Below are 24,563 nucleotides of genomic sequence, written 5' to 3' on the forward strand. Positions count from 1 at the left end.
AGAGCGGAGCCGGGGGAAATGTGCGGCGGGGAAAGCCCCGGGGAAGCGTCCCGTGGGGGAAGCGGTGCGTGCGAAGGGAGGCCTTAGCCGGGCTGGCTTACAGGAAGCCGCGAGGAGGAGGAGGAGATGTCAAGCTGGCCGACAAGGAACTAGGCTCGAGAAGGCGCCTGTTGGGGTTTCTCAGCATTGTGCCTCCTGTTAAAGCCACACGGTTATTTCGTGCTCGCCTCCCAGGACGTTTGTTCCGTGTTTCGGCTGCGATTTTGGGTGCTTGGACTGAAGCTCCGTCTGAGGCAGAGGCCTGTCCTGGAGTCAGGCACTTCGTTTCCCCCTGCCCGTCAGTGCGGCGGCACCTCGGCCGTGGAGCTCAGCACCTCGCGGAACTGGGCTCTGGTTCGTGGTGGTTCCCTGAACGGCGCTGGGTTACAGCCACCTCGTTCCAGAGAGGCTCTTTAAGACTTTTCGAACTAAGAAGAGATTGCTAAAGCTGTATTTTTGAACTAGGAAATAATTTGTAAAACCACAATCTGCCTCAGAGCAAGATCTAGAAGCAGCATTTTGCTCGAGTGTTTTTCTGCAGTCGGTGCTGATGGGATCCGGGTGATGGAAAATTAGTTTGAGGGCATATTTCTGGTAGAACTGCTATTTGGTAGCAGCTAGTGCCTTCCTCTGACACACGGTCATACCAGTGTAAGATGCCTCATAAAATGCCTCTACTGAAATAGCCTACTTTAATTCTCACACAAGAACACAAATTTTTGTGAGCACTTCTAAGTTGGAACCAATTGTTACAAAATATACTGGTGCAAACCTCTGCACAGTCCCTATTCTTTCCTGTTTCTGCCTTCCTCTGCTATATTTTGGTTCTACCAAAGAATCTCAGCACCTTTTAATTGCCATCTTTGCTTCCCTTATCTTGGTCCCTCCTTGTATTCCTGTAGAATCCCAGCTGTAAGTTGCTGTTGATCTGACGCAAATATTTTCTTTGTGGTTCCAAAAGAAAAGTTCATTCCTGAGCCAAAAAGTGCAGCAGTTGAAGAGAAAGGTTTAGACTGACTGGGTCATCAGAGTTTCAGTGATATAGCTGTGATGCACTGACATCTTTTGAAACATCTTCCCCAAGTGTGCAGGATTTCACCCATATTAGTGCTACAGGTTTCATTTCCTCTGTTTGTTATTCTCTTCTATTCCTAATTGATACCTTGAAGTGGCCAAGAGTTTTAGTGCCTGCAAACTTGTCCACTTTTTCTGATACTATCTTGTATTAGAACATCTTGTATTAACACTCAAGAGATTTTGCATTGCTAGTGTAGCTAGATCACCAGGGCAGCCATTATTACTATATAATCTTTTTTTTTGTGCTAATACCCTCAGCAGTCCCCCTTAACTGTGCAAGCTACCCGAGATATACATTAGATCAATAACAAATTGTTAAAACAGAGCAAATTACTTTGGAATGATGATCAGGCCTAAATGACCTAATGATCAGGTCATAATCTTGGGAGTTTGAGCCCTTTGGGGGGCAGAGGAGGGAGCATAACCCATGATGTTAAAAAGAGAAAAACCACAAACCCACATATTACACTCTTATCCCTCTCTAAAGAAAACCCAAACATATTACTGGGCAAACCTCCCTCTCTTCTAGCGACCAGTATTCAGAATTTTTATAGTACGTGTTGGCACTTGTTAAAAGTAAACCAACCTTAATAAAGGTGTTCAGAACAACATGTTAAAAAGTAATTTGGTTAATGATCAACCAAGTGTACTGGTGAAGGGGGACCTTATAGAATACAAACTAACCCCTRTAAGTATGCTTAGCTTGTGTGAGGTTAGACTGAACTGAACTTCAAAATTCCTGTTCACTCATTATACTCGTTATGTATCACAGATACATAATGTATGTAATGATGTATGATAGCTACTAAGGACAGATTTGTATCATCATGTATCTTAATAGAAAGCAGTAAGCTTGGCTTGGACTTGAGCCTTTGAGCTCTGTATTAAACAGTCTTTTCAGTTAGAAATTTGATGATGTAGGTGCGCAGTAGCTCACAAGACTTAGCAGTAGCTTGCTGGTCTGAAAGATTTGAGAATCCCTTTTCTACACTATTCAGAGGTCTTAGTTACCTGAGTGAGCTAATCTACTGTTGCTGATAGTGACACTTTGAAATGGTGCCTTCTTCCCAGCTCTGTATGTCTGAGTCATAGTCACCCCAAAGGAGTAGAAACTGAACAACCCTTTTATGGTTTCTTGGACTTTCTTTTCTCAGAAAATATTTTCCTTACCTGACGTAAAGTGCTTAAGGTGAAAGTTCAGTGAAGATGAGACAGAGCTTGTAGTTTGTACCYGTACTAGCAGCTCAGCCTGCTAATGTGTGCAGAAGGTGCAGGCTGCCTAGCCTTCTTTTAAGATTTTACCTCATGAGAGACACATTGGGCAAGAGAGCACCACGGTTTTTTCAAGAGCTTAAAATTATTCTGGTCTTTACCTGTCTACCCATTTCATAGGCTTCCCCAAGCCCTCGGTCTTTTGGTGCATTTAGCAGCATTTACTGCAAACCATCACCTTTTCTTTGTTCCTCTTTTTGAGGGGGAAGCTGCCTTATATCCCCACCACAGTCCTTCCCAGCATTCTTTCCCTTAAATTCAGGCAACTGGGAAAATACGTTTTTCATAAAAACTGGGCTCTTTCCTTTGTCCTCCAGCAACACTTTCTTTAGCTTCAAGCAAACTCTTTAAAGCTGGATTTGCAAAGATGCCTAAAATGGAGCTTAAAGAGTTTTATAAGCATCTAGGCACCTGGCAGGTCCGTGCTCAGGCACTTTAGAAAACATCATGAGATACCTATCAGAATCAATWGGTATCATATACCCTTGGAAACATGGCCCTTGACTTTTCTGTTTTTCAGTTTTTGCATGTATAGAGTGTAAAAACAGTGCTGATCTACTGTATATCAGAAGGATAAGAACTAATTATTAACAGCACTTTGAGATCCGCAGATAAATAAATGGTTTTGTATTGGCTTAACATAACTCTAATGGATCGACAAGATAAATCATTCATTGTGATCTTTAGGTCTGATCTTATGAGATCCACAGAATCTTCAGTTTTAAAGGCCCTTTGTCACCTATCTAGTTTTTGAGAGTCACAAGAATATAAACTTGTGCCCCACTCCTTGCATAGACATTCATTTAGTGGAACAGCTAGATGCTGGGTAATGACACTTTCTTTTTCTCCTTTATATTACAGATCCAGGACATCTAGGGTATTTTATTTTGTTTTAATCACTAAGCCACGAAGACTGCAAACATGTCACTGGAAGATATCCACATGAACACCCAGGACTTGCTTGAAAAGCAACAATTAGATGCTGGAGGATTTGGAACAATTTCTTTATGCTTTCACAAGAAACATGGATACGTGGTATTAAAAACAGTGTATACAGGACCCCAGCGCACAGAGTAAGTTACAGAAAAGAATCTTAGTTCTGATTTATGTCCTTAAGGCAGACTAAAGAATCCTTTAAATTCAGTGGAGATAAATCTTAATAAAGTGTTACCATTTAAAATCTCTGGATCAAGGAAATACTGTATATGGGGAAAATACTCTAATATAGTATTAGCAACTGTCCTGCAAGTTTTCTTTTTTTTTTCCTCACAAGTCAACTTTTGTAGAGTTTTACTTCATTCTTACGGTGAAGTTTGTTTTCTTTTGTAATGTGAACAGTTGGTGTGGATTTTTAAGAACTGAGGGAGCTCTTGAAGGCATAAGGAGATGCAGGAACTCAGCAGGTACATGACGTTTTTAAACTTGCAGATTAATTTGCAATACAATTGTGCAACTGCAAACGTCCAGTAGGAACTAAACATAAATAAGCCATTAGGAGAACTCAGACCCCACATCTGTAATACGAAGAATATAATCCTTACTCCCTTGAGTACAAGGAGTGTGATCCAAGCCCGCTCATTTAACTCAAGGATTGAATTAGCTGTTTGTTTCAATGGATTCAGGTCATGTTCTGGCTCTACTACCTCACAGCCCTAACAATCCTAAAACTCTCCCATAAGTCATCCATTAAAGAGAGATGAAGACTAACATTCTTCTAGTTTGGATTATGAAATACAGATGATATCAACTGAGTTTTAATTTGAACAATAGAAAATGAATTAAGAGATTCTGGTAGTCCACAGACTGCACTGTTGCTTTGGGGCAAAAAGCATTTAAAATGGACATTTTCTCTCCTCAAGCCTGCCAGATTTTTTTTTTTGGTTGTTTTTGTTTTTTTACTGTCTCACTACCCCAGCTCTTAAGTTTGTTATTCCTTAAAGCTTTGAACCAAAAGTCTTAAGCAAACTCCTCACTGAGCCTAGCGCAAATAAAACAACTACCATCTTCTCTAGTGCCGCAGTGGGAGAAAGCAGTTTCATTTTAAGTCACAGGGCAGGAAAGCATTAGTAAGCAACATAGTCGAGATTTTACTGCTTCCTCTTGCACTGCGACTAGAGCAATAGTGGTAATCAGAATACCACCCCTTCTTCCATTTAAAAGAAAGCCTACAGCCCTATTTTAACACCCTTAGTGGGCTCTGAGCTTTGCAGTTGTGAGAATTAATGAGTTGTACTGAGGCCCAGGTGACCAGTTAGGCTTTGAATTCATCCTCAACCAGTACTCCTTAGCACAGGTTATCGATACCCAGTGTAATGGGTGGATCACCCTGTAATGAATCCATTTCGAAAGTGAACGTGAATACCAGCCCTTCAGGAAAGAGACCTTTGTACTTTCCTGTACAAGACTTAGTATGTCTAAAAGTAGAGTTTGTCTTGATCCTGCTCTTCCAACAGCACTTTCAGCCCTCGCTGCCCCTTATCCCACCCCAGTTCAGGGATTTAGACGTACAGAACCAGCAGCACGCTTATGAAGTGTGTGCTTACACAGCTTCTGAAAAGCAGGCCTTAACATCAGACTGCGCAGACAGTCTGTGGGAATCCTTGGTACAAGGCGTCTGAGAAGAGACTCAGAAAATATAACCTGAAATAAACAAAGCTGTACCAGTTCAAAACCATCTGAAGGTCTGGTTCATCTTACAGTGGCTCTAAAGATGTTGACATTTTTTACAATTATTTTCATTATGAATCAACAGCATTTTCCTTCCTCTGTTCTTTCTAGCCTGACACCTATATTCGGTATAATTTCTGTTTTGCAGATATAATGCTTCCCTCCTTGAAGAAGGCAGGATCATGCGCAAACTGCAGCATGACCGTGTGGTAAAACTACTAGGTATAATTTTGGAAGATGGAAACTACTCACTTGTAATGGAGTATGTGGACCGGGGAAACTTGATGAAAGCTCTACAGAAAGTGAGCAGTAAACTGATTCATTAATTATAGAATACTTATGCTACTTAGGGTTGATAAGATGTTTGAAGGAGACAGCGTGTTACTCCAGTCTCCAAGGGATGGAGCCTTTAATCTCTGCCCCCTTATCTCTTTTAAAGGGCCAGTGGCAGCCCTGCTTTCTCTAGAGACAGTGGACTGGCTATGGCTGTCATGTTCAACACAGTGGAGCAGACCACAGTTATATAGTTCAGAGTTACAGAGTGTATTTGTGGAGAGATTTGGAGAATTTGTGATATAAGAACACTCATGTAAATGTGGAGTGGCTCTGGATTTATTTTGATGTAAGAATTTAGATCCAAGAAGGACCTTTGTTCTTTTTTATTACCCTGGCTCGAGCAGAGGTACTACGTGGGACTGAGAGAGAAAGAAGCTATCTTAAAGACTGTTATTTAATAGTTGTAGTGGTTATAGCAGCACTTTGTTTTAATGGACAGTATTTTTTGTTCTTTATTTTAGCTCTCCATGCCTTTATCAGTGAAAGGGCGTTTTGTGCTGGAGATCACAGAAGGAATGCTTTATCTACATGAGCAAGGCTTAGTACATAAAGACCTAAAACCAGAAAACATCCTTGTGGACACAGACTTCCACATTAAGGTACTTTTTAGAATGTAAATGAAGAAAGCTGCTGGTCTGGGTTAAAGAGCCCAGTTCAGCTACATTGGTTAGTGTTCCTGATTCACAGATGAACTCCTGTAGTCCAGCAAGCTGTTGCTAAGGCAGTGTTAGCAGTGGACCATTGGAGCATGGCAACCTATACAGCCTTTGAGCCTGAGATTTGCAAATGCTTCTCTGTCTTCCTTTCTTCCCCCATCTGTGAAAAAAAAATCACTAGGAGTATTAAAACAGAATGAATAAAGCTGTTGAGAATTAATGAACTGTAAATAATAAAACAGCTAAAAAGAAAAAACAAACCTTAACACACACTGATTGAACCAACATAAAATGTCTTATGGATCATGTCTTTTGTCCTGTATTGCTGTAATTTCTCCTCCTGCCTTTACCTTCTTCATTTTCTTTTTTCTTTCTTTCTTTTGCCTATTATCTTTTCTTCTTTTGTCTCTCTCTTTTTCCCTTAGTCCTCATTATTAAATGACAGCCAGCAGCTACAAAAAAGCAGCAGGAGACTCCTTCAAAGAATGATTTATAAGCCTGTTCCAAAGCCCTTCTATTAACTTCAGCGGGCTTTTGGATCAAGACTCATACATGTAGAGCCTACTGCTGAATAAACCTGAGTAGAATTTGCAGCAGTCCTCATCAAATGTCCTGTCTCTGGTCAAGGTGAGTTGCTGAAATAGACACCCCTGTTACAGTATGAAACTACTGAATAAATTCCTGTGAAGAGAGCTCTGTCATTTGATATTTCTCACACACAAATTGGTGACAAATGATTTGACAAGGCTAAGATAATAACGGATCATAGCGCTGTATGAGCATCTTGTAGATAAGAGATATAAGCTGTATTACTTTTTGAAAAAAAGCTCTTTATCCACTTAAAATGTAAACTGGACTTTTTCTTAGTTTTCAGCTTGCTTACATGCACAGAACCAAACTAGCCTATCATTGTACTGTATGACAGACTGAGCTGGAACCCAGGATCAAATTCAGAAACAAATTGGACTTCCTTGAGCAGCTTGATAAGTATCACTTAAGATAGCTGTTGGATGATCTGCCTGCTTGAATGTGTCTAGCATTGCTRACATTTATAAAGGGAACCAGTTGTTCTAGGAAACTGCAAGTCGTCAAAGGTTTCTGTCAAGTCTTCCTCTATCCTATCAGGCATCCTCTCACTTGCAGATGTGAACTTGGACTGCTGCTTCCTCAGCAGGTTGTAGCTTAAGTTTTCCTCTTCTACTGAGCACATCACTTTTAAGCTTGGCCCAAAGCTTCAGAAACTCTGAAGGAACAATAGGGTAGTTAGAGACAACAAGAGAGATGTACAAGAAAAATGACTAAGAAGTAAGGCAGGGTGTCACCCCACGTGTATTTGAGGTAAGATTGGGTTACACAACTAACTCGATTTAAAAGCATCCTGTGGCCAAGAGAGGCAGGCCTTTTTTTTTTTCTTTTTTTTTTTTTCCATTTTGTCTGTCCTGTTGACCTCCTGTTCCCTGGCGTTAGCACTGGTGCTAATCTGACCACCACTCCACCCTTGTATAATTTAGGAAGCCAAAGCAGTAGATTACAGTCTACCTTTTTGGCAGTGCTACCCTTCAGTTGGGTAGCGCTTGGTTCAGCAAGCTACTTGTACCAGGTCTTCTCAGTGTCCGAAAAGTGTCAGTGCTGGAACAGGAGAAGCAGAGGGAGCACGTGGCAGGAGGCCATGGGGAAGGGAGGGAAGGATTACCTCCTTCAGCATCACCCATTAGTCTAGTTGCTGTAAAACTACACTTGTAATGATTCAGTAAAGTCACCTTGTCAAGCCCATGATATCCAGATATCCCTGCTTTAACTTACTCCATTCCATAAGTTACTCCATTAACTTGTATGCTTTTTCATGTCTCTTCAGCACACATCACACCAGCCTAGATCCTCTTCTGCCCCCCTTCTGTAGGAAGGTCTAAGGAAGTCTAGTTAAAAGGAATGAAATTGGAAAGGGAGTGGGGGGAGAGGGACATTATCATCTTATAGATTACTTCTAAATTTGAATCATGGCTTCTTCCTGTATGGATCTTCTGTTCTGCCTTCAGCAAAAGGCACTTAAAGCAGGTCTTGAAAATGATTGTCAACATGAGCAAAAACAAACTTTTGTTTTGTTTGCATTGTGATGTTGCTTCCAGTGGGGTTAAGTTTCTAATGAAGGTTCAGACTAATGGTTCTCATTTGGCAGTGTTATTTGAGTTAGGCAAAAAATAAATGATACAATGGCAAATTGTTTAATTTCCTTTCTTGTAGTTGCATTTTTGCCCTGGTGTCACTTTTAGATAAATTATTATCAGCTATTCATTATAAATGTATGAAATACTTGTTTATCTCCTATTCATTGCAGCAGTAGATAAGATGTGTCTTGTTTCTCAGATTGCAGATCTTGGTGTTGCCTCCTTTAAGAACTGGAGTCGGCTGACCAAAGAAGAAACTATCCGACAGAAGCAAATCAAGAGCACTTCCCAGACCAATGCTGGGACTCTTTTCTATATGGCCCCAGAGCACTTAAGCTCTCTTAACGTAAAACCTGTGGAGAAGTCAGACGTTTACAGCTTTGGCATAGTGATGTGGGCAATTTTTGCTGACAAAGAGCCGTATGAACGTAAGTCAGCTGCAAAAAGCCTGCATCCCAAAATTAATATTAAATGCTTAACATTTGTAATTTAAAGTTATAAAATAAATATTAATAGATTAACTTGTCCATGCCAAAGAAAAGCTCCTGTTCAGCAGCTGATGGCCAGTAAGAGGCATAGTTTCATCATTTCTGACTTTTAAGTGTAGACAAGGACTTCTGCATTGTATTTGAAATGCAGGCATGAGCCCAAGTTTGAACACATAATCTATTCACATCCACGTAGTGTGGACATAAACCTGTACTCAGTGGCAGAAGTTAGACAAAACTTGGCCATGCCAGAGTGGCAGCCTTAATGTATGCTATTTCCTAATGTGGGCTAGTTAAAACATTTATTTTTGTTTTTACCAGGACCATACATGCATTCAGCTATTGCTTCTTGGCTGTGTGGTGCGAATTTCTCAAAATATGCTAATGTGATCACACAGAACAATAGAAGCAGAGCTTGGAATTCCAGAGTAGCAACATRTGCTTATCATTTTGAATGATTTTTACTAACTAAATGGCTAGTAGTTGTCCATGTGGCCATCTCTGTGTTCTTACCCAGTGCAGAGATTCATGTTCTAGAGATCCAGATCTGTCACCTTTCCTTACTCTGGATTCAGATTCACTGAGTGAATGTTTTGATGTGAAAGATTCGTAGATGCAGCTCCGACATCTTTCTTCGAAATCTTCATTTACCATATCCACAAAGACCAGGGAAGCTAATTCACTATGTCTTTTACTTATAAAGAGGCAACTTTTTGGGATAACAAAACCTATGATCAGGGTCTGATATGCAATTTTATTTTTCAGATGGTATAAATGAAGCTCAGATTTGCTTTGGCATCATTAATGGAAACAGACCAGACATAAAAGAGATTATTGCAAAATGTCCAAAGGAAATTATTGACTTAATGAAACAATGCTGGGAGCAAGAGCCAGAGAAACGGCCAACCTTTGCAGGTAAGTCATTAGAGATTATTTTTTCTACATGTCCATCAGTAGTCAGTAATAGCAAAACAAACTTGAGTGTTTTCCTCTTAAAATACAATTCTTTTCTTTAAAAGAAAACCATCCACTTACATTCCCAGTGTAGTCTACTCCCAGTACTCTGACTAAAAAATGGTATTTGGTCGATTATTTAAAGATTTGAGGAATTCTGTTGCCTGGATAGAGCTGAGACACTATACCTGCTGATGATACATCTTCAGTGTAGTATAATCTTCCCTCTAACTTTTACAGAAAGGCTAATGTGAGGGGACTTAGTACATCTTAGGTATAACTGAGAAAATATCCCGTAGAACTTGCTTCAAAAGCTATCCCAGTTTAGCCTTTCATAAGCAATGCAACAGCCTTAGACTAGCTAATTTTATGGTCAGATCTCAAAGCAATTGAAGTCAATAAAAGTCTTAACACTAGATTGAATGGTCTGGAAAGGAAACAAAGAGCGTTCAGCAATATAAGCCAGTATTCTTGATCTCTTCTTCCTGTCTTTTCTCTCTGCCTCAATGCGTAGTGACAAAAAAGAAAAAACTACATGTGACAGGAAATGGAGTTTTTGATTTAGATAGGGGCACCAAGAACTTAATATGCAGCAGGCACATACTTAAATGTTGATAGGAAATTATACCAGGAGAAACCTATCTACTACTTACGTATTTCATCTGCATAATATACTGCTAATGGATTAAGTTTATGCTTTGCAGTAGGTTTCAGTGTCTGATTTTTCCATCTGCAAAATACTGATATTTACCATGTTTGTAAATTCTTTCAATAAAAATTCCATTTTTAGTAAAGATATGACGTTGTTTATCAAACAACTAAATGCAATTGAATGTATCTAGTTTCTTAAAACAGTAGTACCCAATCTTTTTGGCCAGTCAAGTCAATGGAAGGGGCTATGAGCCACAGATCATAAACTGAGCACTTTTACCTTGAAAAGCGATACAACAAGAACAATAACAAAAAAATCCCTAGAAATCATCTTGTTCTTGTTACTGTATTAAGGCTAAACCAGCCATGTGAACACAGGTTCCAAGCATAGGTGTAATATACGTGTGTGTGTGTGTGTGTACTGCTGTTTCTGACTTCTTACAATTCTTTGTCAATCCTTATCCATCAAAATTGTTAAACAGTATAATTGCTTGTATTTTCCATTGAAAACCATTTTCACCTAGCTCTCTTCTTTTTGCAGAAATTTGTAAAAAATATAAGCCATTTTACTATCAAAAATTAGAAAAAAATGTTGAAGATGATCTGAAAAAGATAAAAGTGAGTAACTTCCTAAGTTCTTTAAGATGTCTGTTTCCCCGCATCTCCTCCCCCTATCCCCCCATATATGGCCAGATTCTGCCACTCTGACACTAATCATGCCTGACCAACCTGATTGCCTTCTGGGATAAAATGCCTGGATTTGTGGATGAGGGTGAGTAGTGGATATCTTTTACCTAAACTTTAGCGAGCTTTTGACACTGGCTCTCAATATTCTTGCATCCAAGTTAGGATGTTACAGTCTGGATGGGTTAAAAACTAGCTGGATGATGGGGCTCCAAAGACAGTGATCAATGGGTTCTGCTTTACCTGGAGGCCAGTAATAACTGATGTAGTGCAGGAGTCTATGCTGGGACCTGCCCTAGTTGACACCTTTATCGATGACCTGGGGGAGGTGGAGTGCACTGTCGTCATGCTTGCAAATGACACCAAATTGGGGAACCAGTCAATACGCTCAAGGGCAGGGCTGCCAGCTGCAGGCTGGAGGAATGGGTTGATAGGAACCTTATGAAATTCAGAAAGAACAAATGCAGCAGCCTGCACCTGGAGAGGAAAACCCCCCTGACAGCAGTACGGGCTAGGGGCTGCCAGCCGGGGAGCAGTGCTGCTGGGAAGGCGCTGGGGTGGTGGTTGCAAGCTGGGCATGATCCAGCAGTGCGCCCTGGCAGCCAGGCAAAAGCATCCCAGGCCATAGCGACAGCAGCACAGTCAGCAGGTTGAGGGAAGCGATTATCCCCCTCTGCTCAGCACTCGTTAGTCCTCAGCTGAATGCTGTGTTTGATTTTGGGCCCCTAATACAAGGAAGACGTTGACCACCTGGAGCGAGTTCAGCAGAGGCCCCCAAGATTTTCAGGGGGCTGGAGCACTTGCCTGTGAGGAGAGGCTGAGAAACTGGGTCTCAGAGATGAGATGGCTTCAGGGGAACCTAACAGCAGCCCCCCAAGAACCTGAAAGGAGTTTATTGAGAGAAGCCATGCATAGTGGGTGGATGAGAGAGAGAGGGCATAAATTAAAATAAGAAAGGTTCGGACTAGAAATAAGGGGAAAAACTTTCTCCACAAGGACAGTCAAGCAGTGGACCAGGTTGCCCAGGGAGGTTGCGCAGTCTCCGTCCTTGAAGGTTTTCAAGACCTGACTGGGCAAAGCCCTGAGCAACCTGGTCTGATCCCATAGCTGACCCTGCTTTGAGCAGGAGATTGGACTAGAGAGCTGCTGAGGTCCCTTCCAGCCTGAATGACTCGCGATTCTGTGATACAAGACCCTGCAAAAGCTCCTAACAGGTCCAATAAGTCTCACTCATGGAATAAAATGTTTGTTCTCAGAGATTCAGAAGTGGCAACATCTGATTTAGAGTAAGTGTGAAAAATCCTATAAATTCATGTTATTTTTTTTTTAAATACATGTAAGTTTGTCTGATGTTCAACAGCATCTTAGTGAGTCCCAGCGGGTTGAGACCATGAAGCTACACAACAGTAATAAAAAAAAAAAAAAAAAAAGGGAAATTTGAAGACAGGTATTTTTCCTGAGTGTTTAAGTTAGTCCCCCTGCTCTCTCTGGATGTAGGTTTACAAATTATGGTAAAAAGAATGATTTTCTGACAGAAAATAATGATCAGAGTACTTGTTGAATAATGGTTTTGGCTGGTTATGGAACCTTTTTATTACAGATTTTATCAATTTACTCACTTAGTAGTGCTGACAGCTAGCAACGAGAACTCCTGACATTAGGGGCTTAATCTTTGCAGTAGTGTGAGGCTCCAAAGAGTAGACACCCAGTTATTTTAATTAAGAAAAAAACCCACCTTCCTTTGTGAAACAATTCTATTACGGTTTTCTTTAAAGTGCTTCCTTCTGTCATCAAGTCTGCAACTGTGGAAATGAAAGTTTCTGTTTTGGAAAACATGTAATATTTATGAAGCACCAGTGGCTGTTTAGCAAGACAGTAAAGTTTTGCAAAATTAAGATGATGAAACAAATAATAGATTTACTGGACTCATTTGGCCAAACATGATGTGAAGTATGAATGTCTGTTTTATGATAGCAGCCTCAAATCGGGATCAGGATTGAGACCAGTTACACTGGATGCATTAGCTCTTTGCAAATACTCCTCCTCAATCGTAGGGACCAAATGACTACTTAGAAAACGGACTACAAATCTATTACTTTCTCAGTAAGGAGAGCCTCTATTCATATCGKGGCACAGAATGTGAACACAGCATCCAGATAAGACAGTGTGGTGAACTACTAGCTCACCTTTGGTAGGTTCATGTGTTAGAGGGTTTGGGCATAGCCATTTATTTTGCTTGCAATCATGGAGACAGAGTCCACAGCCTCCTAACTGAAAGCCTCCTAACTAATTATGAAATGTGTCACTATTCAGTTACTCAAATAAAATCTAAGGACCTAAGGTTGTAATGAGCTTTAGAACTTCATCTTTTCCTTTGGGAAGAGAGTGTATTTGTGGGAAGAGATGAGTGGTTGTTGATTTTTAATCTATGAAAGTACTTCCTGGGTTTAATTTTTTTTTAAAAAAAGAAGCAATAACTTCTAAAAAGTTATTTTATAAGCAAGAAGCACAAAGAGAAATTGAGAAATCATTTTTGCGAGTAAAAATTTGAGTTCCAGTATAGTATTAATTATTATTCCAGTGTATGTAAGGATTATATTAATAAAGGATCCCAGAATCACAGAACAGTTGAGGTTTGAAGGGACTTCTACAGATCATCTAGTCTAAACACCTTCTCAAGGAGGGTCACCTAGAGCAGGTTGCCCAGGACCTTGACCAGATGGCTTTTGAATATCTCCCAAGGATGAAGACTCAGTGACCTCTCTGGACAAACTGTTCCAGTGCTCAGTCACCCTCACAGTAAAAAAGTTTTTCTTGTGTCCAGACGGAACTTCCTGTGTTTCAGTTTGTGCCTGTTGCCTCTCATCCTATCATGGGCACCACTGAAGTGTCTGGTCCCATCCTGTTGACACCCTCCCTTCAGATATTTATACCCATTGATAAGATCCCCCCTCAGTCTTTTCTTCTTCAGACTAAACAATCCTGGCTCTCTTGGCTTTTCTTCATATGAGAGATGCTCTAGTTCCTTAATCATCTGAGTAGCCCTTTGCTGGACTCACTCCAGTAGTGCCATGTCTCTCTTGTATTGGGGAGCCCAGAACTGGACGCAGCACTCCAGATGTGGCCTCACCAGGGCTGAGTAGAGGGGGAGAATCACCTCCCTTGACCTGCTGGCAACACTCTTCCTGATGCACCCCAGGATACCATTGGCCTTCTTGGCCGCAAGGGCACATTGCTGGCTCATGGTCTACTTGTTGTCCACCAGGACTCCCAGGTCCTTTTCTGCAGATCTGCTTTCCAGCAAGTCAGCCCCCAACCTGTACTGGTGCCTGGGTTTATTACTCCCTAGGTGTAGGACCCTGCACTTTGCTTTATTGAACTTCATGAGGTTCCTCTCCGCCCAGCTCTCCAGCCTGTCAAGGTCCCTCTGAACAGCAGCACAGCCCTCTGGTGCATCAGCCACTCCTCCCAGTTTTGTATCATCAGTAAACTTGCTGAGGGTGCACTCTGTCCCTTCATCCAGGTCATTGATGAATTTGAGGGGGGTTTTTTGTTTTTTKTTTGTTTGTTTGTTTTTACAATGAATAATGAGGACATCAAAACAGTAGAATAGAAATGGAATTTGCCTTCACTCTAGTGAAGTGAAGATCAGGGTTTACAGAGGGGAAATTGTACTGCATCTTTCTGAAGAATTGCTCTAAACTCCTGATAATCTATGTAAAAGTCAGTTTAGCTATACCTGAATGTAAAACTGCCCCCTCCCCTCATCCCTGTAGATGGGTATACTTACTACATACAGATCCACAAAATAGGTACATATTTGCTACCTTTATATCAGCAGCCTTCTCTCACTAGGATTGCTTGCAGAAGAGTCTGGCTATTAAGCAAAAGACAGACTAATCCTTTCCATCCAAAAACACTACACTGGGAGCAAATTCATGCTCATGTGAGTAAGGGTATCATTTGGCCAACTCAGAAGATCATATACTGCRGTTGTATTGCCGTCCTTCCTCCTTTCATTGAAAACAGTTTTTTTCCATCTGCAGCAAAGCAGTGGGTCTTTTCTGCCAGGCTGTGCTCTCTGAGAGAGGATGGAGTTGTTCACTCAGGTCACTTCACTGAAAAGACGTGCTGTTTCCTACCACAAAGATACTCCCTCTGGTTAAACCTTCACCTATAACTTGATCATTTGTTCTTTCTTATGTGCAGAAAATGTGGCCTGCATCAAATGAACTGCTGAACAGGATGCAATCCCTTCAAATAGATGCTGTAGCAGAAGATAGCAGTAATGGTCAAGTAGGTAAGTGTTCCAAGTTGCTTACTAGCACATCATTATGCCATATATTCCACTTAAGATAAAGTTGTGAACATGTAGAATTTATGAGGAATTTTACCATTAAGTGTTTATGAACCAATGTAATTATTCAGGACTTCAGAGAGAATTGTATTCAATGAAAAGACTGAATTTGTTCCTAGACTCCCAAAAGTCATATTCACTGTTTCAAAACTTCCAGCATCTACAGTTTGAAGCTCTTTTATTTTACGTTCTTCTGCTTTCATCCCCCATGCAGAAAATTCCCTTTTACATTTGATTTTTCAATGGTCACTTTGATAATTACTTTTCATACTTGATCTTTCTTCCCTTTACTTTAGTCATGCCAACAAACTTTTGCGTTTTCTGCAGGCTTCAGTTCCATGAAGACTTTACTTTTTCCCACTCCAACCTTTTATACAAATGTTCTGAATACAGCTAGGACACAGGATTAGAAAGCACTGCTTTGTTTATGAGCTTGCTCTCTATTGAATCTGTCTGAGGAATACTAATAGATGAGTCTTCTCTCCTTTTGTCATATTTTCTATCAAGGCTTGCTTGAGTTGCATGTTTCACAGTTTTACAGAGCTGTCTCATTAATATGTCATGATGTAGTTAAAGTTTTGTGGTRGCATATCAGGAATTCTTTCACCAAAGTTTCTTAGTGACAAAGGGTATAGGATCTTATTTGCAGCACTGACTTACAGGCAGCATTAGAAAATTCAGTAAAAGTAAAATGCTGCTAAGTTTGCTCACACCATTTTAAAGATAGTACTAAGAGAATGATGTTAAACTGTAACATGCAACTGTTAAATCTTCTCTAAAGCTAGGCTTCCAATAACTATTCTTCAGAACTGATGGATTAGTAGGGCAGCCCCACCACTACGTTTTTAAATGAGTATAGTATATTCCTTAGCAGACCTGTCAAATATGACAGCAGCAGATTACAGATGCTCTTGGGCTTCAAATGTGAAAGGTTTTATTGTGAATCTGTGCTGCAGAAAGATGCTATCTTATCAGCCTGTCAATCAAAGTCAATTTTTTCTCCAGTCAATGGGCATTACTCAGATAGTAGTAGTGAAAGATATCCCAGAGGACCTGCTCATATATCTCAAGCTTACTCTGGAGAATGGATGCCGTTATGATAATGCTAAATTGCTAATAGCTGCTAGTTTTCATGAGGTTGTTTCTGTATTAACTTATTCCTCCCACTCTCCCTCTAGCAGTGGTAACAGTAGAAATAGAGCAAATCAAACTGAAGGTGTACTAGTACGCAGCCATCAAAAGGAAATAGTTTTGGTCCTGCCTAATCTGGACTGAAATCATGTAATTTGAAGATAAACAGTTCACTGGCATTATCTGAGCTAATTAGAAACACATAAACTTTATGCCGCTTTTACAGTGGTTTGTGAGCATCCCTTGCTTTTGGCAATGCACAGGATTTTCTAGACAGTTTTGAAGCTTTCAGAACTCTTTAAGAAAGCCTCTTCAGTCATGCACTTAAAAAAACAAAAAAAGGTAGTAGCAAGCAGATTTTTACATTCTTTTTTAGTCCTGAAATGCTGCAGCATGATTTAGGTCAGAACTCAAAACAATCCAGTTCAGGATTGAAGTGGAGCTTTCTTTGATTCTGAGAGTTAGTTTGAAAGATTTAGGTGGCTCAAACTCCATTTTATCTGGCAGACGTTACTTGTGAAAACATATTCTTTGAGACTCTGAAGAACAAACTAGACAAAATAAAAGGGATTAATCAGACCTTATGAACTACCCAGAAGTGATATTTTGCATAATTATTTGAAAACATGACTTTAATGACAAGTTTTTTATGCTGTATGAAGTAACACCTATTACAGTGGGTGCTATTCACCATTGTGTTGCACTCCAATTTTGCACTCATTAAACTCCAGGTAATGCCAATAGAGGCTCAATAGTAAATCAGACCAGGCATATGCCTCCAGAAACTTTTTGTTTCAGTGGTTGAGAACTTGACATCAATATAACTGGAGTATGCAGTGAATTCTGACACCACTGGAGTGAATGAGATTTTGACAGTGATAGCTTGAACTAGCCTGTGCTTTGTAAATGTAAGACTGTAATCCTTCCCTATAAAGGCATTATAAAATAAAACACAGCTTATGCTGGAAGTGATGTTATATTTTCACATTTTATAAATTACCATAATATTAAGAATAGATTAGTTGATTCCACTGTCATTGCAACATGTTATATATTTGCATTAGGATACATTTCAAATATTTAATTTTCCTCCCTTTCAGATCAGCCTAATTCTCTACACAGCTCTCAGGATCCCATGACCAGCCAGGTGAACGAAGCCCTGTTTGCTGCCTCCTCTGGGAACCAGCCTGTAGAGAGCTGTGAGACCTCATTTACGTCCGCTGAGAATCTGGAAAGAAAACTTCAGCATGAATACAACTACCATGTATTTGGCAACCGGATGGATAAATCAGAAATTCCCCCTGTAGTATACACCCCTGAAATGAGAGAGGAGGAAAGGAGACGAAGAGTTTCCTATGATCCATTTGCAAAGCCATCTCCTACTCCACAAAGGAGTGAACTCTATCCAAGAGCTGAAAACACAGGCTCAAACACTAATCCTTATTTTCAGCCACAACCAGTTCCAACAACACCAACATGGGGAAATTTAGATAATTTTTATGGGCCAAACCCTAACAGTTTCCTAGCAGGAAACATAGAGGATCACTATGGATCATGTTCAGCCACTTCATTTAGCCTAAATAAACCTCCTGTGCCTGAATCTGGCTCAAACATGAAGTCACAGAGCACTGTAAATTGGCATCCAAAGAATGCAGACACAGATACAGGTAAGACTCTTCCTCCCCCAAACCTTCTGTGTCTGAAAACACACTTGTTCTCTTAAAAATGAAACCTGCTTATTGCTAACACTGATCTCTGATACAGCAAGGGCTTATCTATTTGTCAAGTTCTCTTTGTTTATTTAATGTCACTTCAGGTCACTAAAGTGCTCTGTTTCTGATTTCCTTATACCTGCTTTCGCTGATCTTGGGCCATTAACTTCAAATGAGTCATTGCTAAAACACCTGTATAATAGAGGAGCATCACATCCAATGCCTAACTCTTTAGCTACCAACTTAATAATAGCATACAACAGCTGCAGCAGCTATGGTGAGAGCACCAAAACCAAGAGCTGTTACCAGTCGTGCTAGGAAAGCAAAAAAGTACTTCTGACTCGCAGAATGTGACATTCACACCACGTATGTGCAGAAACCAAAATTTACTCATACATTTGCAGCCCTGAAGAAAGTAGATGTTTTTAGCTTAATCTGTAGCAAAGTAGGAGATTCTTGAGTTCAGGGGGCCAACAGGGAGCTAAGGCTCATAATTGGTTTCTCTAGAGAGCTCTGTTCAGTGCTATTGGGGAGCTTCTCTCAGTATTTGCTAGTGAACTATGGAACAGAAAGGTATGGAAGTACAGCAAGAAGAGAATACTGGAAGTTTAGCAAAAAGTAAAAATAAATGGTCACTAACCAGAGGCATTTATGATGTACCTTTTAGGAACTTGATGTAGTATGAGATATGTTAGTCTGCTTCTACTAGATACTGGATATTTTTAGTGTGGCATTCCTTTCCAGAGCTTCTCACAAGGAGATCAAGAATACCTGGCTTCTTAGCAGGCATAATGCCACAAAGATGCCATTCTGTTAAATTATGTATGCAGGGGCTGTGATTAGTTTTTTACATGAGTTTACTTACTGACATGAATCTGAGAGCTGTCATGTCAGGAGGAAAGGATTAGAACATCACTAATAAAATAAAATCCTTTGATAAAAAAAAAAAAGAAGGAAGTTATTACAGGGAGGCAGCACGCAATAGTACAGATGTCAGTCTGAGATTCAGAAGACCTGCACAGTAGCTCTTGCATTGACTTGCTGTACCTAGTAAGCTAGTCACTCTTATTGCCCCAGCATGAATTGCCAGAGCTCATCTGGAGGCATATTAAGAAATTACTACCCGGGGAGAAAGTTACATCTCTGCCAGATATAACTGTCCCCAACAGAAGGTGCAGTGGTGTCCCATTTCTTAGCTATAGCAAGTCACAACTAATGTGCTAGGATAAACCACAATGACTCTCAGCTGGAAGCAGAAGCAGCCTTTCTGGAGCCTTCTTGGTTTGGAATTTTCAAATATGAATACTTGATATGGAGCACCTCAGTCTGTAACTATGCTCTAATCCTGTGCAGCCATCTACTAGCCAGCTATTCACGTGCCCACGAGGAACACCATCCTCCTCCCTGGGCCACCTTACCTTACAGTAACCTTACAGTTAGTCACTGAGCAAACCATGGTGATGGTAGTTACTTTAATTAAAGTTATTCAAGGAGATAAAGTCCTGTTAATTAAAAAGCTTCCTGTCTTTTTGTGTATAGTAGCAGAAAGTATATACTCATACTATTACAAATATTGCAATCACTTTTAAGTATGTTTGCTTTTTTTATTCCATAATGCTGCCAGCATTTTTGGTTTTTTCTCTTTGTTTAGGTAACAAGGATTCCAATTCTTTCACGAGGGGAACTTTTACATATCATCCTAATGCACCTCTGTTACCCAGAATAAACACAGGCAAGTGCTGTAGCCTTATCTGTCCTGGTAGCCAACCGGACATGCATTGCATGTTGAGCAGGAAAGCAAATATCTTCAGGACCTTGAAATACTTGATGTGAATGCTTAGTATCTCTAACCATAGCAGAACTTAGCAATACCAGTATCTAGATTTAATTTCTATCTCTAGCAGGACCTGTATTCACAACTGAATATGTATTTGATAGATCAAGAAGTTTATCCTCTCTGACATAAGGTAGCTTTTTAAAAAAAAATGAAGGCATTGTCCTATCTCCTGGAACTCAGACCCTCTCACTTTCTTAGAAGAACTGTTAAGCTGTGGTGACTAAACCCAGCTCCTGAACCACACCTGCATCTGCAACATCCGTCCTAAGGGCCATCTCTTGCTCTGGATTTGTAATACAAACTTCTYTCTGCAGGCTTCATGCTGATCAGCCTTCCTTGAGGCACAGATCTCCACAGTTCAGCTGCCTGAAACCCCTGAAGTTCTGCCCTTTCCTCTGGGAGGTGTTAAGATATGCTCCTGTCAAGCTGCGTTGCTTGGGCCACCCTGAACTCTTTCATTAACCCTTTCAAGGCTTCATTGTCCAGTTTGTACTCACAGTTGTAAATGTAAGCGAAGAAAACTTGCAACGGCAGATTTCTGTGCTCTTGACAATATGCCCTTTACAGTTTCTGGGTGATGACTCAGCGGTGACAGGCAAGCCAGGTGTACAAGCTTAGGAATGCATAACAAGGGCATCTAACCATTCTTTTGGGTGACTAAATACAGAATGAGGTCTATCGTTTGAAGTGTCTGTACTTCAAATTTAGATATGTGTTGTGATATTTGCCATTTAGACTAGCGTTAGAACTTTTAACAGACAATTATGCAAGTAGAGTAGGGCAAACATTATCAAGAGAATAAAAAACTGATGTCACCTAACAGGACAAATTCTAGTCATTTAATTTCATTCAGTGTGTGCAAACTGGACAACTGCAAGCAAAAGACACCAGATTAGGTAGTCATCTGCAAGTGGACTACAGATGCAAGCTTCTGGACATGCACACAATTTAGCTGTGCATTTGTTCACCCATTGTTGCACGTACATGTTGACTTCTATTGCGCTGAGGATACAGGCCCTCAAATAAATATGCAGGTGTATTTCATGAGGTATCTTAGAAAACGTTCTAGCCTTGTTTTTGGAACCAAAAAAGCAGAGTGGGCAAAAAAATCTTCAAAAAGGTTGTTGAAACAAAGACTTGATTTACTGGGCATATAGATAAAACTGAGCACTATATTTCTATATAGCAGGAATGAGATACATTGTGAAAGAAAGCAATGCCAGCAAGACATCATAGTAGATCATGGAGTATGAAAAACTTAGGAGCAACCAAAAAAGATTTTCTCTAGTCTCATAGAACTTTGAAATCATAAGCATAAACCTGGACTTTTCTACTTCAAATGCAAGAAAAGCATTTAATCACTTCTGTTATTAACAGAACCTTCCTCTTTACCTTCCACATGTTACTTGATATTTGGAACCATATGCAGTTGTTGATAAATTTGTGTTGATTTCCCTTATACAGAAGATTCTATCAAATACAACATAAGTAACAGTACTGGAATTCAAATTGGATCCTTCAATCACATGAAGATTGAAGAGCAGAATCAGCATGTAAGCACTTCTCCTGTCGTCGCAGAAACATCTTATTCATATTATGAAGCAATGGGTATATTTGGTAAGAGACATATCTCCCTATTTTTGGAGTATTCTGCTGTTATAGTGTACCTCTGAGAATCATTTATTGTGGAATGTGTGAAAGCAGAACAGCTTTCTCCCTCATAATACTCAACCCTGAATAAAGCAAGTAATAGTTTGTGCTAATACTGTTCTATAATACTAACTGGGGACCTCATTTGCCCAGTAGTTTCATGATGTCATATGGGACACCAAATGCAAGTATGGATGTATAGGCATCAAGAACCAGAGCAATAACGACAGTAAAATCAATAGAAGCAGGGTCCGGATTGGTGGCCCTCACCTGACCTGTAGTTTTAATATTTCAGTTTGGTAGAAATTGGAAGATTTTGAAATTTAATATATTTTCATTGATCAGGATTGGGTTCAATTATCCCTGTGTATTTCTAGGTAAACAGATTAATAGTGTCCAAGAGCACAAAAGGCATCATAGAGACATCAGTCAAGCTTTATAAGGAGCTCCTCAATTTTGCAGATGTTTAAATGACAAACTGTGGTAGTCTCAGATCAAAAAGTAAGGTCAGCACCTGATTTGTGAATACATGTGTCCTGATAGTGAGTGCCTTGTTCTGCAGGTATTTGGTAACGCTGCCTCCATGAAGCCCGCTTTTGATTGTATCCTGAATATTCTGCCTCCCATTATTACCAATACATATTTTGGGAAGAAAAACAGAGATAGTGAGGGGAGTAGAAGGAATCTTAAACAATGCTATTTTCTTACATTTTTTTCTTTTTGCAGACAATAATACTGTCCTCTCTGAGAAGCATCTGAATCTAGTGAGAGAAAAGTTGGCTAAACAGTGGAAACGCTGTGCTCGTAAACTGGGCTTTTGTGATCCAGAGATTGATGAAATCGATCATGACTATGAACGAGATGGACTGAAAGAAAAAGTTTACCAAATGCTGCTTAAGTGGGTAATGAGGGAAGGCTCCAAAGGTGCCACAGTTGGAAAACTTGCCAAAGCCCTCTTTGGCTGCCAAAGACTGGATCTCCTTACTAGTCTGATGCAAATGAATGGGGAGCAGGTAGACTGAGAACTGCTGGAAAAGGAGGGTATTTTTTCCTGAAGACTTTCCATAGGAAGTAATTCTGAACAGACTTTCTGGAGCTTCCCTGTTTTGCATGGACTCTTCCTTTTTGGAAGAGATTTTTCTGCCAAGCAGTTTTCAGCGAAGACCTCCAGTAACTCAAAATATTTATGTCAAGATAATTAGGTCTTCCAAGGGATAAAAGAAAATAAACATTTTCCTGTTGATTAAAATGATTGTACTAGGATGACAACAACAACACAATTCCACAGTGACATAATAATATCGATTCAAGGAGAATGTCTATTTCTTTTATACAACATTTTTAGACTTCTGTCTTGAAACATGCTGGTACCCTTGTTCGGTTCAGTTCTGAAACAAAAGGCTGTCATTTCAGCAAAGCTAACATACCCATAAGAATATGTCAAAGACTGGCTCACTGTTTGAAAGCCTTGGGCAGAAAGCAAAATTAACTCTTAATTTTGTCTAAGTGTCAATACTTAAAAGAATACTAGCCCAGTTTGCTCTAGGTGGATAGGTTATTATTTTTAAAACTTTTTATGGTGCTTATTAAATAGAAAGGTCTAGAACTATGCAGAATGTTAGTATGAATAAAAGCAAAAATGATTTTTGGCTAAAGAAGCAGGGGCATAATTAACAAAAATACTTTTCTTTCACAGGATACTGTTCCATTAATCTTGCGTTAGTTTTGACATTGCTTGTTAGAGAAGATTTGGCATGATAAATCTCTGGTCTGCTTTATGAAATGGTGAAAAGGAAATTCAATCACTATGCAATCCCTAGTGAAAACTTGGGAATATATAACCTTTGGGAAGGAGGGGAAGTGTTTTGTTCCATATCCTACTCACAGTGGGGCTAGGAACTTAAAAATTGCTGAAACCCTTAGGCTGCATTTACACTAGTAAATTAAATGAGCCTGAGAACGCTCCTGGGCACTAAATTAACTGGAATGCAGCACCCTGCTTCCCGGAGAGCAAATTCTTTTAAGCTCCAAAACATTGTGGCATGCTCAGGAATTACTTGACTGAGGGCTGTTTCACAGTGCCACAGTTGTGCTGGGGAACACTGTAGCATAGGTGATCACGTCCCAATGCCTGGGAGTGTTCCTTCCACTGCTTAATTTACAAGTATTGACGTAATTTTAGTGTGCAGATTCTGCAAAGGAAGAATTCTTGTGCTGTAAGTTTTTATGCCCAAAAAATCATTATGCCAAGCTGTGCCTATAAAGGACAGCACCTCTTACTTCAGGCAAACTGATAAATAATGCCAGCAGATCTTTTGGGCCRTTCTTTTAGCTCTAGAACAAGCAGTAAGTGTTCATTAACTTCTGGTTGATGTCAAAAAGCTAACAGTTTCATAACAGTGTAGTCTGAATGGATTTCTGCTGTTTGATAGAGCAGCCACCATTTTATTAAAAGCAGAATGAAAGTGGGATCATCACAAATACCAGCAAATTTGGGTTAGCTTTAAAGCTACTTAGCTGCTAAGACAATGATAGAAATGACGATGCAGAATTGGAGATTTCAGCAGAAATTAGTGTGAAGGGAGTGTCATCTCCCTCAGGTACTGGAGTGTTTATATATTGTTAATGCATGCTTAAACCCATACTTCCTCTTTCTGTTGAACCTGGGGTGTTTCGGTATTTGCCACAGTGACATTTGTATTTTGCGTTCCTCAGAAGCTATTGTGTTGTCTTACGGCTTTGACTTAGAAATGTCCCAAATTTCCTGTTAACTCCTCGCTACAAGAGAAACGTAACAGACATCATTCTCTAGTAGTGGACTGATTCAGTCAAAGGCAAGGCTGTAGGTCTCAGTACAAGGTTAACTGGGTGAACTGGAAAAGCTGGT

General features: G+C 40.0%; 1 protein-coding gene across 2 annotated transcripts; it reads left to right on the forward strand.

Moving 5' to 3' along the window:
• The first annotated feature begins 3,253 nt into the window (after positions 1-3,253).
• On the forward strand, positions 3,254-24,466 carry RIPK1 (receptor interacting serine/threonine kinase 1). Of its 2 annotated transcripts, XM_026069845.1 has the most exons (11): positions 3,254-3,461; positions 5,204-5,357; positions 5,853-5,990; positions 8,412-8,640; positions 9,466-9,615; positions 10,847-10,923; positions 15,199-15,289; positions 17,578-18,144; positions 19,841-19,921; positions 21,491-21,643; positions 22,403-24,466. In XM_026069845.1, the coding sequence occupies exons 1-11, from the start codon at positions 3,310-3,312 to the stop codon at positions 22,696-22,698; spliced, it is 2,088 nt and encodes a 695-aa protein (XP_025925630.1). In that variant the 5' UTR covers positions 3,254-3,309; the 3' UTR covers positions 22,699-24,466. The 2 variants fall into 2 exon arrangements, with proteins under 2 accessions (XP_025925630.1, XP_025925631.1); XM_026069846.1 differs by lacking the exon at positions 19,841-19,921.
• The last annotated feature ends 97 nt before the right edge of the window (positions 24,467-24,563 follow it).

Source organism: Apteryx rowi, unplaced genomic scaffold (genome assembly GCF_003343035.1).
Source record: "Apteryx rowi isolate R43461 unplaced genomic scaffold, aptRow1 scaffold_3, whole genome shotgun sequence".
Classification (NCBI taxonomy): Eukaryota; Metazoa; Chordata; class Aves; order Apterygiformes; family Apterygidae; genus Apteryx; species Apteryx rowi.

Coding starts and splice junctions, on each gene's coding strand:
- RIPK1 (XM_026069845.1), top strand. CDS start 3,310: ATGTCACTGGAAGATATCCACATGAACACCCAGGACTTGCTTGAAAAG. Junction 5,991..8,411: donor ACACAGACTTCCACATTAAG/GTACTTTTTAGA, acceptor CTTGTTTCTCAG/ATTGCAGATCTTGGTGTTGC. Junction 18,145..19,840: donor GAATGCAGACACAGATACAG/GTAAGACTCTTC, acceptor CTCTTTGTTTAG/GTAACAAGGATTCCAATTCT.